Below are 15,297 nucleotides of genomic sequence, written 5' to 3'. Positions count from 1 at the left end.
AAAATGCAGAAAGTTTGCTGTGAGGGGTAGGTTTAGGGGTAGGGTTGGTGTAGGGCAACAGAATATAGGGTCTGTACAGTATAAAAACCATTACGCCTATAGAGAGTCCCCACAAGTATAGCTGACCAGACTGTGTGTGTGTGTACTGGTTTATATATCCTGGTGGGGACTTAAACCTGACTACACACAGACTCATGGGGACCCGTGTCACGGTGGGGACCTAAATTGTGGTCCCCACGGGTACAAAAGCTAATAAATCTTACAGAATTAAGTTTTTTGAAAATCTTAAAATGCAGAAAGTTTGCTGTGAGGGGTAGGGTTGGTGTAGGGCAACAGAATATAGGGTCTGTACAGTATAAAAACCATTACGCCTATAGAGAGTCCCCACTAGTATAGCTGACCAGACTTTGTGTGTGTGTGTGTGTGTGTGTGTGTGAGTGTGAGAACTACAGTTACCATAGTAACTTAAGGGCGGAACTTCAAAAATGTCCTCAGTTCAGAAACTCTGCTGGCCCTTTAATCGCGTCCAGCTGGTTAATGTGTCACCCACGCTAAATAGTACGCCTAACATCTGGATCAGTTTAGTTCATGTTTACAGAGTGTTTGTAGACTAGTTTGTGCATCGTTTCGGTCTTTGTTTAGGAATGTGACTGATCACATGATTAGAGTCATATGACATTGATGAGCCCAAGACAGAGGGAATGAGAGCAGAAATCTTCGACAGTTCTCAATAATACACTAATACTGTCGTCTGTCGTGATGCAGTCAGGTGGATAGACAGATGTGGCGACTCCTGAGGTAAACCGCTGGATCATGGAGCGTTTGGGAGTTTGGTCTGTTCTCGCCACCGCTTGTGTTTTTGGTGAGTTTCAGAAACTGCAGATTAACAGATAAATGTGATTTAGCGCAATGTCAAAACACATTTTAGTATTTAACTTTTATCGTTGGACTAATATTTTAAAATGTATTGAAGTGTCATGGTCGTGAAGAAAAATGTAAAGGTTTCACTTTTTGAACGGCAGCAACATTTCTCCTTGTGAATGAACCATGTACATTTTACTTTACTTTTAGTCATTTAGCAGACGCTTTTATCCAAAGCGACTTACAAATGAGAAAAAGTCATTCAAACTAAGAGCGAAAACTCTGTAAATACTATATATATATACACACACATTTAAGAAAAGAAAAGAAATTAAATAAAAATGACAAATGCATACAACAACATTTCAAAACTAAACATTTAAATGAAAACAAAAAAATAAATAAAGCTAAAAACAATTCAAAATATGAAAAGAACAAAAGGTATGAGTATGATAATGATTCTAACATAACACGAAGCCAAACAGCAAAAAACAACTACATATGTGTATGTACAGCCACACACATATACATATACATGTACACATATATATATATATATATAAATACATTCAATATATATATATTATTTCATTTCCATTTTGTATGTTGAAGTACTGAAATAACTTAAATTAAATAAAACTAAAACTTAATAAAAAACCTATATAGACATAATAAAAAACGAATAAAATGACAACATTACTACAACTGTAACTAAAACTAAAATAGATAACTAATACAAATCAAACTGCGGTACATTAGTTGATCAGTAATCCTAAAAAAAATAACACGCATGCTAAAATAGTCATGTGTGTACATTTCGATTAGCCTACATTTTGTATCTTGGTATGTCTGGTTAGTTGACAACTTTTTTTATTTATTTTTTGTAATTTTCCCCCCCAAAATCAATCATATTAAACGTCTATCTAGGCAATATTTATTTGTAACCTAATGTTTAATATGTTTATATATATGTATAATTGTGTTTGTGTTTTTAAAAATCAGTTCCCACAATGTATGCATGTATTTGTATGTTTGTTGTTTTTCAATACAGAGACACATTTAGTACATCTTTGAGATATTTTACCAACAACATTCTTCTTGATTACTAAGACAGGCCTAAACCTGCAAATCTTTAGACCAAAATCAATGCACGGCTCTGCTGTACAGTAAACAAAGACTATTTGTGTTATTGGCATGTCATACAGTGACAGCAGTGTTCTGTAGCGTGACATATTTATGTTTTTATGACCTCTGATTCATTCATTTGTCAAACTACCCATTCAAAAGAACATTCAAAGTTCAAATGTTCTGAAAAGTTGATTAACAAGTCAGTAAGAGTAAACTATTTTCCTCCGAGTAAGTTGTAAAAGCCCGGAAGAGAACAAACAGAAACATGGTTTCTAGGTCCCTCACTTGTTCTTAGTATTTCTGGAGTGAAATCGAGTCATATGACCGTCTCCTCAGAATAATTGTATTACTTCAGTGGGTGTTTGTGTCACTGTGGGTGACCGGCCTCATGGCTAATGTGATTACATTCACAATAAGGACTCTGTTTGCCTTTCTGCTGATGGTTAACAACCATGCGGTGCCATTTACAGTATACACCAACAGACAATAAACACACATACACAATCGAAGGAATGCGAGTATGATTCATGTGATGCTATTACAATAGACCTTTAAACAAAACTTGCCAAAAAGTTGAGCAGTATTTAGGCAAAATAGAGAAATCTTGTCATATTTACTACTTTTAAAAACCTCCTTTGTGCTTTATAAGACGTTTACAGTTCACACCCTGTTGAAAAAACCAGCATATGCTGGTTAGGTATGTTTTGACGCTGGGATGCTGGTTTAAGCTGGTCCTTTGCTGGTTTATGCTGGTCCTTTGCTGGTTTAAACTGGTCCTTTGCTGGTTTATGCTGATCCTTTGCTGGTTTAAACTGGTCCTTTGCTGGTTTAAGCTGGTTTATGCTGGTCCTTTGCTGGTTTATGCTGGTCCTTTGCTGGTTTAAACTGGTCCTTTTGCTGGTTTATGCTGGTCCTTTTTCAGCACATAACCAGCAAAAGGACCAGCATAAACCAGCAAAAGGACCAGCATAAACCAGCACATCACCAGCATAAACCAGCAAAAGGACCAACATAAACCAGCAAAGGACCAGCAAAAAGGACCAGCATAAACCAGCACATGACCAGCAAAAGGACCATGATAATGATTCTAACATAACACGAAGCCAAACAGCAAAAAACAACTACATATGTGTATGTACAGCCACACACATATACATATACATGTACACATATATATATATATATATAAATACATTCAATATATATATATTATTTCATTTCCATTTTGTATGTTGAAGTACTGAAATAACTTAAATTAAATAAAACTAAAACTTAATAAAAAACCTATATAGACATAATAAAAAACGAATAAAATGACAACATTACTACAACTGTAACTAAAACTAAAATAGATAACTAATACAAATCAAACTGCGGTACATTAGTTGATCAGTAATCCTAAAAAAAATAACACGCATGCTAAAATAGTCATGTGTGTACATTTCGATTAGCCTACATTTTGTATCTTGGTATGTCTGGTTAGTTGACAACTTTTTTTATTTATTTTTTGTAATTTTCCCCCCCAAAATCAATCATATTAAACGTCTATCTAGGCAATATTTATTTGTAACCTAATGTTTAATATGTTTATATATATGTATAATTGTGTTTGTGTTTTTAAAAATCAGTTCCCACAATGTATGCATGTATTTGTTTGTTTGTTGTTTTTCAATACAGAGACACATTTAGTACATCTTTGAGATATTTTACCAACAACATTCTTCTTGATTACTAAGACAGGCCTAAACCTGCAAATCTTTAGACCAAAATCAATACACGGCTCTGCTGTACAGTAAACAAAGACTATTTGTGTTATTGGCATGTCATACAGTGACAGCAGTGTTCTGTAGCGTGACATATTTATGTTTTTATGACCTCTGATTCATTCATTTGTCAAACTACCCATTCAAAAGAACATTCAAAGTTCAAATGTTCTGAAAAGTTGATTAACAAGTCAGTAAGAGTAAACTATTTTCCTCCGAGTAAGTTGTAAAAGCCCGGAAGAGAACAAACAGAAACATGGTTTCTAGGTCCCTCACTTGTTCTTAGTATTTCTGGAGTGAAATCGAGTCATATGACCGTCTCCTCAGAATAATTGTATTACTTCAGTGGGTGTTTGTGTCACTGTGGGTGACCGGCCTCATGGAAACCAGCAAAAGGACCAACATAAACCAGCAAAGGACCAGCAAAAAGGACCAGCATAAACCAGCACATGACCAGCAAAAGGACCAGCATAAACCAGCAAAAGGACCAGCATAAACCAGCACATGACCAGCATAAACCAGCACATGACCAGCATAAACCAGCACATGACCAGCATAAACCAGCACATGACCAGCATAAACCAGCACATGACCAGCATAAACCAGCACATGACCAGCATAAACCAGCACATGACCAGCATAAACCAGCACATGACCAGCATAAACCAGCACATGACCAGCATAAACCAGCACATGACCAGCATAAACCAGCACATGACCAGCATAAACCAGCACATGACCAGCATAAACCAGCACATGACCAGCATAAACCAGCAAAAGGACCAGCATAAACCAGCAAAGCATCCCAGTGTCAAAACATACCTAACCAGCATATGCTGTTTTTTTTCAACAGGAATAAGACTAAATTAGGGTCTAGTTCAGTAAAGATGACCATCAGCACAACAGTTTTTAAAAAACGTTTTTGAAAAAGTTGTATATGCTCACTAAGGCTGCATTTATTTGATCAAAAATACAGTAAAAACAGTGATATTGTGAAATAGTTTAATTACAATTTAAAATAAAATTCTCTTTATAAATTGTAACATTTTTTACATTTATTTTGGTGATGGCAAAGCTGAATTTTTAGCATGTTCGGTGTCACATGATCCTTCAGAAATCATTTTAATATGCTGATTTGGTGCTTAAGAAATAATTTATTATTTTTATCAATGATGAAATGTCTGTGCTGCTTATTAGTTTTGTGGACATTTTTTTAATTTTCAAATAAAAACCATTTTGGTTTCATTCCTCGCACAGGTTTGGATGACTTTTTTGGGCTTTGTCGTCCTTTTTTGGAGCTTTACAGTCACTGTCTGTATTCATGGTATGGAAAAGAGAAACATGAACATTGTGCAAAATGTTTTTTTTTGGCTTTACATAAGAAATAAAACGAAAATAATTTGGATTTTTGAATCGCATGTGGATAATTACACAATGACAGACTGTTTTTGGGTGACCTAAGCCTTTAAAAGCATAATTATGCTTTTTCTTAAAAGCATAATTTTAATGATTATCATATGATTTATTTGAACTCTATCGTTGTGTAGGAGTGGTGATGAGTCAGACAACACTCAGTCCTGCTGTGACGGTCACCACAGTCAGTGCAAGCATGAGCACTACAGGGCCCAGCTGCTCCGGCCTCAACACCTCCACCTGCATGGCCTGCGCTCCTGGCTCTTATTATGATAACGGTGGGTGCTTTTTTATGTGTTAGGAACGTGAATTGGGTTCATTTTGATTTCATGTTGCCTTAAAAGTTGAAGTTGACACATGCACTTACTCTCTCTCTCTGTGTTCTCAGAAACTCTGTTGTGTTCCTGCTGTCCCGAGGCAGGCCTGTGTGTGTTACCTGGAGCCTGTCTTCTGTGCGTCCAGGGTTTCTATCAACCTCTAGCAGCACAGCAGGGCTGTCTGCCCTGTTCATCTGGCTTTTACAGCAAGTAAGAGGAGAAAGTATTACGCTGTTGTTTATTTAAAGCATAAGCAATCTTTCTATGTCAACCGTGCTTTAATAATTTGTTTCATTAGTTCCACTGGAAGCCCTGTCTGCCAGCCGTGCCCTACTGGGTCCTACAGCAATAACACAGGCTCTGCTTCCTGTACAGCATGTGCACCAGGTAACAAGTGATATATCATGCATTCATTCAGTTTATTCTAATTACATTTTTTTTGCTTTATGTAAATAAACTGACACATTGAGGGTGGAGAAAAAATATGCAACTACATATTAAAATATATTGAGGGGTAATTAGAATTTAGATTCATTAGAATTTTGTATATATATATATACAGTGGGTACGGAAAGTATTCAGACCCCCTTAAATTTTTCACTCTTTGTTATATTGCAGCCATTTGCTAAAATCATTTAAGTTCATTTTTTTTCCTCATTAATGTACACACAGCACCCACAGTTTCCTCTTTCTACATGCAAATCTTATACTGTAGTTTTTTAATACTTCCTTGTTTATCTAAGAAAATAAATGTACCTCTGTCTGTATCCCAGAGTCCTGATGTAAATCCGATTCAGTGTCCCACTGATGCGTTCTGTCCTGAGGGCAGCACGGCCCCTGGTTACTGCATGGAGACCTTCTTCAGAAAGGCAGGGGAGACGTGTGAACTTGCTCCTGTTACCATTGCACTGCTTGTTATTGGAGGAGGAGGTATAAATGTTTACATCACACCAAAATTTGAAAAACGTCAGTTTCAATCACGTCAAGTCTTTTTGCTAAGCTCCGCCTCTTTATTTACACACATTAGTGACATTTCGGCAGAATTTCGCCAGCCACTGTGAAAGGTCCATGGTGTATATTGTCAATAGCGTAGCGATGCATAAAGCACAGTTCACACTGAAATCACTTTCAAACCAAGCAGCTTTTTGTCCGTCATGATAACTTTTTTAACCATTGTGAAATCTGTTGAGAAATCTTTTGCTCTCATCATGCAAAATTCCAGATCGCGAGTTCCCTACTGGATTTTGCCCTCAATAATTTGCTGAACAGTGGTAAACGTACTCGGTCACACAAGCTGAAATGATTATTTAACTTAACATATTGGTCAGTATTAGATTTTAAGATTGATTTAAGGCGGGGCTTAGCAAAAGATCAATTGTCACTCTTTTAAATTCTTCTCCTCCACAGTGGGTCTTCTCTTCATCATCGTTTTGGTTCTGCGGAAGAGAAGATATCATGACAGCGAGCTTTCCCTTGCTCGGACGCCCCTCCTGCGAAAAGACCGCCCACCTGGCCGCTTCTATGGAGTCCCTTGTGATGCAGAGCCTGTTTATGCAGGCTGGTGACATTACCAAGTACACTGACCCGTTTTCACCTGTACAAATTTTGTCTGAAAGTTTCTATTTAGAACTTCGACCTGTTCTAAGCTTTATATTGGTAAGATACTATTAAATATTTAATGACTGAAGAGGCACTTATTCCATTTTTAAACCCTGTTTACTACTGACCATGTTGTGGAGTTACGTCTCTTTTGATTCTGACTGCTTTTGGAGTCTGGAAAGTATGAGAAACCATTCAGTATTTTGTGTTCTTTTGTATACATTTTGCAGCGGATATTATGTTAAGCCATGGCACTGAAAGAATTTTGGAGTAAGTTGCTGGATTATGCTTATTTTGTTCACAGATGTGTGTGTACTTTGTTTTTTGGTACCACTATGTTTGTTTACCTAGGGTCCTCAAGGTATATTGTATTATATACATTTGCAGTATTTCTTGTATTTAACATGTGATGTCACATATTACTTTTAAAACAAAATATTTTGGACATTTTCCAAGGTTGTAAACTGGAATGAACATCTTTTCACAACTTTGAGATAAAAGTGTGGTGTCTTCTTTATGCGAGTTTGATGGGTCATTCCTGAAACTTCCCTTCAGAAATTCCCAACATGTACTTTCATGATCTGAACTGTCATATGACATATCCTGTTACTGATTATAGAGAAAATATCAAAGACACTAATTTATTAAAACGGGAACATCATAAGACACCATAGGTATATGTAGGTAAACAAAATATACCTGTGTAAAAACTCTAAATGATTTTTAAGTAGACAATCTGCCATTGTCAGCAGTTTGTCCAGGACATGTTTGAGTATCCATCTAACCATCATAACAACTGTCTGTATTCTAGGACGGTTCATCCAGACCTCTTCCACTGGAGGTCGATCTGTTAATTCTTGCAAACCAAGGCCTGATGCAGGGCTCCTGAAATCATCCAGTTTCTGGACAGGCAGGTGGAGCCTGATCACTATGCTTTGGTATCCTGAATTGGTTTGCCCTATGGCAAATTGTGACCATTGAAGATAATAATAATGTGCTCACCATAGGACCACCATCATATATTAAACTTGCCTGTTCATTAATAGAATAATATGATTACAATACGAAGTAAGTGAAATAAGAAGTACATATGATATGAATGATCAAAATTTAGGGATGAGCAAAATGCCTGCAGAATGCCAAATCTGTCCCCAAATCTGTCTTTTATGTGGGATGTCTCAACTTCCAAACTTGCACAATTTTACTTTGATACATTTTGATTCTGTTATTTTACACTATTTGGGTTAATATTTGTTAATAATTGCATGGGATCCGCTCTGCACAGTTCAAAAACGAGGCAGTTTTATTCCTAATAAGAATATTTATTTTTGTCAGCCACTTTAACATTGGAAATACACAGTTTGAACATTAACACTGCACTGTGCTTACATACAGGTAAATACAAAACTTAAATAATGATTATATTAAAATGTGTTGTACCTTAAAGTTAAATAAAACTGTACTGTAGAAAACTGTAGAGTTTAGATTAAAATGTATTGTTTTAATATTAATTTATATTTAATTTTGTGATTCCTCTGTGTACCACTAGAGCGAGCCTGAGTACCAAACTTTTGAGAACCACTGACTTCAAATCTATATAGATCAGTGATTATAACAACTTTTATAAAACAAACGTTTTCTAGAAAGTATAACCTATTTAATGAAGTAGCCTATACAAATAATGAAATGCCATTAAATATGAAGAGTCCTTCTTTATTATTATATAGTGCTTGTTTTGTGTCATCTCACCCAGGGTTTGGTAAATATAGGCCAATAAGAACAATTAACTAGCATCTATCTGTTGACTTAAAATTGAAACTAAATTATAAAACTAACTCGAGATCAGTTACAACCATTATAGACCAGTTCGGTGTTTACAAACAGCCTATCTGGTGGCAGAAAATGACGGGTTCCTATGAAAGCCTTGGAATAAAAGGGGGGGAAAAGAGGCAAATTTGATTTATATTTATATTTCAAAATTCTGACTTTATTCTCGCAATTCCAAGATTATATCTCAGAATTCTTATAAGGAAAAACTCGTCATTCTCTCTTTCCCCTCAAAATCATGAGTTTATATCCCTGACTTCTGGCTCAGAATTGACAAACTCGCTATTGCTGAGTTAAATCGAGTTATAAATTCCGAACTAGGACATATAAACTTGTATTTTCAAGAAAGAAATTCAGAATTGTGAGATAAAATACATAAATGTTATGTAAAATGTTAATAAGTAGGTTTAAAATGATTTAATAATTATTAATAATAATAATAATAATTTATGCATTTAGCAGACACTTTTATCCAAAGCGACTTACAGTGCATTCAGACTATAGGCTACATTTCATTTCATTTCATGCTGTAACTGTAGAGCTAATACAATACGTTTCCTATGAACTGCCTATGTGAACATTATGTAGACCTATTGTTTAAATCAAATGTATGCTTTAAATAGTTATCCATAGTCTGTCCGTTTAAACGTCTGCATTTAGCTTCAAATGGTGTCTTTGACGACAGTATTCGATAAAAATGATTTGCATTCCGATTCTGACATTCTAAAGCACACAAATATTTTTTTTCTCTAATTCCATGGATTTTACCCGTTTCCCTCCACTTGTTACCAGTGTTTTTCTCCCACCACTATGCGCGCGGCAGCTGCAAGTGTCGTAACCGTGACGTCTACTTCAAATTGGTCTACTACTTGACTATATTTGGATATGACAAGGCATGGACCAATCATTTTATCACATTGTCCCACCATAGGCCACGCCCACTTGCATTTAGTCGCTTTACGCCTGCGTATTAGTACATTTGGGTTTCAGGCTTCGGAAGGATCGGGAAGGGATGGATGGTTTATTTCTAATTGCTAGGCCATATGTTTGTTCGGGGCATTTGACTGCATATTGTTTTGTAAACGAGGTACAATGTATGGAGAGTTCACACACAAAGAAACATTGGTTGAAAGATGAAGCAGCCAACTGTATTGAATCTGACAGCAGCTGCATGCAAACCATAAGTAAACAATTTCATAATGCTGTAACGAATCAGCTCATGGGAAATATGAATAATTAACCATAACTAGTTATAATTAATTATGAATATTTTAGATCCGCTGTAGATATTTAGCTGACCTCTCAGGGTCAACTGTCTTGTCAATTCTAAGAATGTTAATTTCCTGGTTAAGGGAAATAACTTTCTTACTGTACAATTCTACAAAAGCTTGTAGCATAAATCTGCAGTGCTGATGTTGTTAACACTAACAATTTGAGAACAAAGTATAATAATCATTTGCACGGTTTGATGTGAAATGAGCTAATCGATCGTTAGATTTAATCACCATTGCTAGCGCGATTTATTGTAATGCTCTTTTCCTCAGTTGGTCAGAACAAACGTGGCAGACTTGTTACTTGTTCAGATGACAATATCCGGTGAAAATGCTTATTTGGGTCATATATTCCAAGACGTAGGCGAGAATCTGTGATTCCTCAGTAACGTTACAGTATCCACACCGGTGTGGTGACTGACAGCCACACATTCACCTCAAAACATTAGATTCATCCGCGCTGGAGCCTTGCCTGCGCACAACCCACGCAATGAAAATAATTCCGCAAGTAACTGCAATTGCAGGTTTCAAACAGAGATGGCGACAAAGAGGCAAAACTTACGTACTGCAGCTTTAATTAATTAGTTATGGAAAAATAACGATATTAAAATATGTTAACGCACCGCCCCGCCCCGCCCCGCCCCGCCCCTAGACCTGTTTGTCAATTTATACAGTTTTATAAAGTTGACAAACGTGATACAGGACAACAACTATGTAGTCCATAAATGCAGTTATGTGTACCCAAAATTCAAGATATTAGGCCAAATTTTTATTTGATTTATATTTTTGTCTCATAGTTATATGAGGCGATATCACACGATGATTTCATACAGCAGTTAAGTAAAAGTGAATATTGTGTTTTATTTTAAACATAATATAGTCTGTTTTTCTCAGTTTGCCGACAACCACATCACATGTGTTGTGTGTCTCCAAGCACACAAAACCTCAATTTCTGAATGAGTCCGCGTATTGAACGAATGGGGTGAACCAATGATTCAATTACCTATTCATAAAGATTTACTTCATTCCTGAATCAGCCGTTTGATTGAATCGAATAAATTAATAATTGACTCAATGACATATTCATTAAGACATTTTGAACATTAAGACGTTTTAGTTTCTTTTTTAGAGTATAATTTCATTAAAAAAATCATGTTTACATATTATAAAAAAACTATATTAATAAAAACTAATAAAAGGGATAGTTCACCCAAAAATTAAAAAAGAAAAAAATTATTTCCAATTTTGTAATATCGATTTCATGCTTTTCTCATGTAACACAATAATGGCTTTAAGTGATCTTTTGTGGGTAATTTCAAATTAAAGTCAAATTTGATGTGCGATTAATTAGATTAATTAATTGCCACACTGTGTAATTAATTAGATAAAAAAAGTTAAACGATTGACAGCCCTATACTCCAAACTCAATAGTCTTTCGGTGACTTAATAATAATATGTATAATAATACAAAAGCAGGATGTCCTATCAGAATCCATCATCTCAGAGAATTGGTAGTCTTTGCATTGCATCTTCACTTATCACAGAGCTTGATGAAGCACCTCAGTGGGCGACGGGTGGGCTTCTGTGTTCAGTTTCCCGCGGGATCGCTGTCTTGGATGGATGTTGAGTGGTGTCCCTTCACACCATATCTATAGGAACAAATCATGGCGTCAGGTGGTGTGACGCTCTCACTCACCCTTGCTCAGCTGAGTCACTCTTACCATAGCGAATCCCTGCTTTATATCTCTCACTGACAGTGAAGATCAATAGTGATGCCTCGCTCGGTGGGTGACGGTTGGGGTCCAATTCAGCTTCTCGTGGGAGACTGAAACGTGTTTGGGAGGGGTTGTGCTGAACTTGGTGGAGCTAGAAGGAGGCCAACACCTCCTGTGCTGTGGTGCATGAGAAATAACAGCAATAATAATATATTTGCAAATAAGCTGTGATGCAGCGACTACCAATGGGAGAAAAGAAAGTGGTCCGCCACCTGATACAGCTGAATATGGAAGAAAACAAATAATAAGAACCAATAAAGAATAAGAATAGCAGAGAAAACTAAAATAATAATGAATAATTTAATAGTAATAGTAGTAAATAGTAGGCCTTCATGTATAATTATACATTGTATAATAATAAAATAAGTTATATAATTATATGTATAATAACTAAAATAATTGACTTTTTCAAAATAAAAATATATTAATAATTAAAAATTATTAATCTGTTCAAACTGTTTTTTATGTTGAGTCTGTGGCAGTTTAGCATCTCATATACTATAAAAAAACTTACACTTCCTTCTCTAATCTTTTTGTATTCTATCTATTTGTTTTCTTTTTATTGATTGATTAAAAAAACAAACCTTGCTACGTGTACTGCATTAAGCTAACTGAGACTTGTTATAGCACTTGCATATTATTGCTCTTTTGTTGATTTTGATTGCTTCCATTGTCCTCATTTGTAAGTCGCTTTGGATAAAAGCGTCTGCTAAATGTCTAATTGTAAATATACTAAATGTTCACCAGCAATAACAACCTCTTTTGCTAAAAGCATTGCAACAAGAAGGTTTAGTTGAACCCAAAGTGTATTTATTGACAGCTGGATATATGCAGGTATCGGAAATGGTACAATGGAAGGCACAGCAGGTGAATAAATCGGGTAAAAATACACAACAGCAGGTGTGGACGATGGTGGGATGAACAAGGAAGTAGAGATCGCAGGGTATTATTAGATTATTATTCAAAAATTTGGTCAATCAATCAACGCATGTACGCACAAACACCCATAAACTGAGAGAGAGGGAGAGAGATGGGATTCACACTTTCAATCTGTATGATAAACTGTTTAATTCAGAAGATAGGCTACCTTAACTCAAGCCATATAATGATTGTAACGTGCTGAAACATATTAATATAATAAACACAACCGAATGACGGCACTTACTAACATAACAGTCCGTCGATTAGCATAAATTAACTGCACATAAGGCTAGGACATTTCCATTTCAAAAATGTAACCCCTAAAGGGAATAGATACGAGATGGGAGGAAAAATATACTTCAATATCTTCTGTCGCAATTATATTGTTGGGTAATTATACTGTATATAAACTAGTGTTGGGTCATTCTTGAACGATTTGAATGTGTTCTTTTGTTGTCTTTGACAGCTTTTAGGTGCGTTATTGGCAGTGCCACCCTCTGCTTACATGAACCACCACCGCATCAGCACGGAAAATATGAGGATATTTTTTAAGACAATAATTGCACAGCCTCTTCCATATTCTATAATTAAATCAACTAATAGAATATTTGAAAATCATGACCCATCCCTACAAGGAAGTAATTAAGCTGATAAACTGAGGAAGGTAAACTAAATTGAGCGTGAAGTGCTCAAATAAACAGTCCAGTACCGTAGCGAGCAGAAGAGAGACAGAGATCGCTGGAGACTCAGAGGTGAGTACAGGAGATCACTGGAGACTCAGCAGTGAGTATAGGAGATCGCTGGAGACTAAAAGGTGAGTACACAAGAGATCGCTGGAGACTAGAAGGTGAGTACAGGAGATCGCTGGAGACTTGAAGGCGAGTACAGGAGATCGCTGGAGACTGAAAGGTGAGTACAGGAGATCGCTGGAGACTCAGAGGTGAGTACAGGAGATCGCTGGAGACTCAGAGGTGAGTACAGGAGATAGCTGGAGACTCAGAGGTGAGTACAGGAGATCGCTGGAGACTTAAAAGTGAGTACACAAGAGATCGCCGGAGACTAGAAGGTGAGTACAGGAGATCGCTGGAGACTTGAAGGTGAGTACAGGAGATCGCTGGAGACTGAAAGGTGAGTACAGGAGATTGCTGGAGACTCAGAGGTGAGTACAGGAGATCGCTGGAGACTCAGAGGTGAGTAGAGGAGATCGCTGGAGACTCAGAGGTGAGTACAGGAGATCGCTGGAGACTCAGAGGTGAGTAGAGGAGATCGCTGGAGACTTAAAAGTGAGTACACAAGAGATCGCCGGAGACTAGAAGGTGAGTACAGGAGATCGCTGGAGACTTGAAGGTGAGTACAGGAGATCGCTGGAGACTGAAAGGTGAGTACAGGAGAATGCTGGAGACTCAGAGGTGAGTACAGGAGATTGCTGGAGACTCAGAGGTGAGTAGAGGAGATCGCTGGAGACTCAGAGGTGAGTACAGGAGATCGCTGGAGACTCAGAGGTGAGTACAGGAGATCGCTGGAGACTCAGAGATCGCTGGAGACTCAGAGGTGAGTACAGGAGATTGCTGGAGACTCAGGTGAGTACAGGAGATCGCTGGAGACTCAGAGGTGAGTACAGGAGATCGCTGGAGACTAGAAAGAGAATATTGGAGATCGCTGGAGACTAGAAGGAGAGTATAGGAAATCGCTGGAGACTAGAAGGAGAATATTGGAGATCGCTGGAGACTAGAAGGAGAGTACAGGAGATAGCTGGAGACTCAGAGGTGAATACAGGAGATCGCTGGAGACTAGAAGGAGAGTATAGGAGATCGCTGGAGACTTGAAGGAGAATATTGGAGATCACTGGAGACTAGAAGGAGAGTATAGGAGATCGCTGGAGACTTGAGGGTGAATATTGGAGATTGCTGGAGACTTGAAAGAGAGTATTAGAGATCACTGGAGACTCAGAAGCAAGTGTAGGAAATCACTGGGGACACAGAGGTGAGTATAGATCACTGGAGACTTGGAATGGAACAGGCAAGACTTTGATAAAGGTAAAATCACTTGAGGATCCTTTACAGAAACAAGGAGCGGTCTAAGAGTCCATAAGGGTGACCAGACAATGGGTGCTTCTCAAATGGAAGGACACTTCATTATAAGGCTGTATATCTAAGCTGCCACATTATCAAGTTCAATCAAAGGATTAACAAATTAGCATCTTTATTATTTGTCTGCTCTCTTAACAGGGACCTGAGCAGTGCTGAGATTCGCCAGGATCAATACAGTCTGCTTGGAAGACAAACAGCAGTACACTGGTAAAGTAATATGGATTTTAAGGGTTAGCTCACCCTAAAATGATAACTGTTTTAAAGGGGTCATATGATGCGATTTCAATTTTTCCTTTCTCTTTGGAGTGTTAGAAGCTCTTGGTGCATAAAAA

The 15,297-nt window shown here is 37.1% G+C and overlaps 1 protein-coding gene across 1 annotated transcript; it reads left to right on the top strand.

Annotated features, from left to right (window-relative positions):
• The first annotated feature begins 520 nt into the window (after nucleotides 1–520).
• Nucleotides 521–5,880, top strand: LOC107586876 (signal peptide, CUB and EGF-like domain-containing protein 1). Its single transcript, XM_016274423.1, has 4 exons — nucleotides 521–862; nucleotides 5,300–5,443; nucleotides 5,554–5,692; nucleotides 5,781–5,880. The coding sequence occupies exons 1-4, from the start codon at nucleotides 814–816 to the stop codon at nucleotides 5,878–5,880; spliced, it is 432 nt and encodes a 143-aa protein (XP_016129909.1). The 5' UTR covers nucleotides 521–813.
• Nucleotides 5,881–15,297: the final 9,417 nt, after the last annotated feature.

The sequence above is a fragment of the Sinocyclocheilus grahami genome, unplaced genomic scaffold (genome assembly GCF_001515645.1).
Source record: "Sinocyclocheilus grahami isolate Dianchi unplaced genomic scaffold, SAMN03320097.WGS_v1.1 scaffold86.1, whole genome shotgun sequence".
In the NCBI taxonomy this organism is placed as follows: domain Eukaryota; kingdom Metazoa; phylum Chordata; class Actinopteri; order Cypriniformes; family Cyprinidae; genus Sinocyclocheilus; species Sinocyclocheilus grahami.
The sequence above is the reverse complement of the archived record's forward strand: the minus strand, read 5'-3'. Positions and strand labels throughout refer to the sequence as shown.

Coding starts and splice junctions, on each gene's coding strand:
- LOC107586876 (XM_016274423.1), top strand. CDS start 814: ATGGAGCGTTTGGGAGTTTGGTCTGTTCTCGCCACCGCTTGTGTTTTT. Junction 863..5,299: donor CGCCACCGCTTGTGTTTTTG/GTGAGTTTCAGA, acceptor ATCGTTGTGTAG/GAGTGGTGATGAGTCAGACA. Junction 5,444..5,553: donor TGGCTCTTATTATGATAACG/GTGGGTGCTTTT, acceptor CTGTGTTCTCAG/AAACTCTGTTGTGTTCCTGC.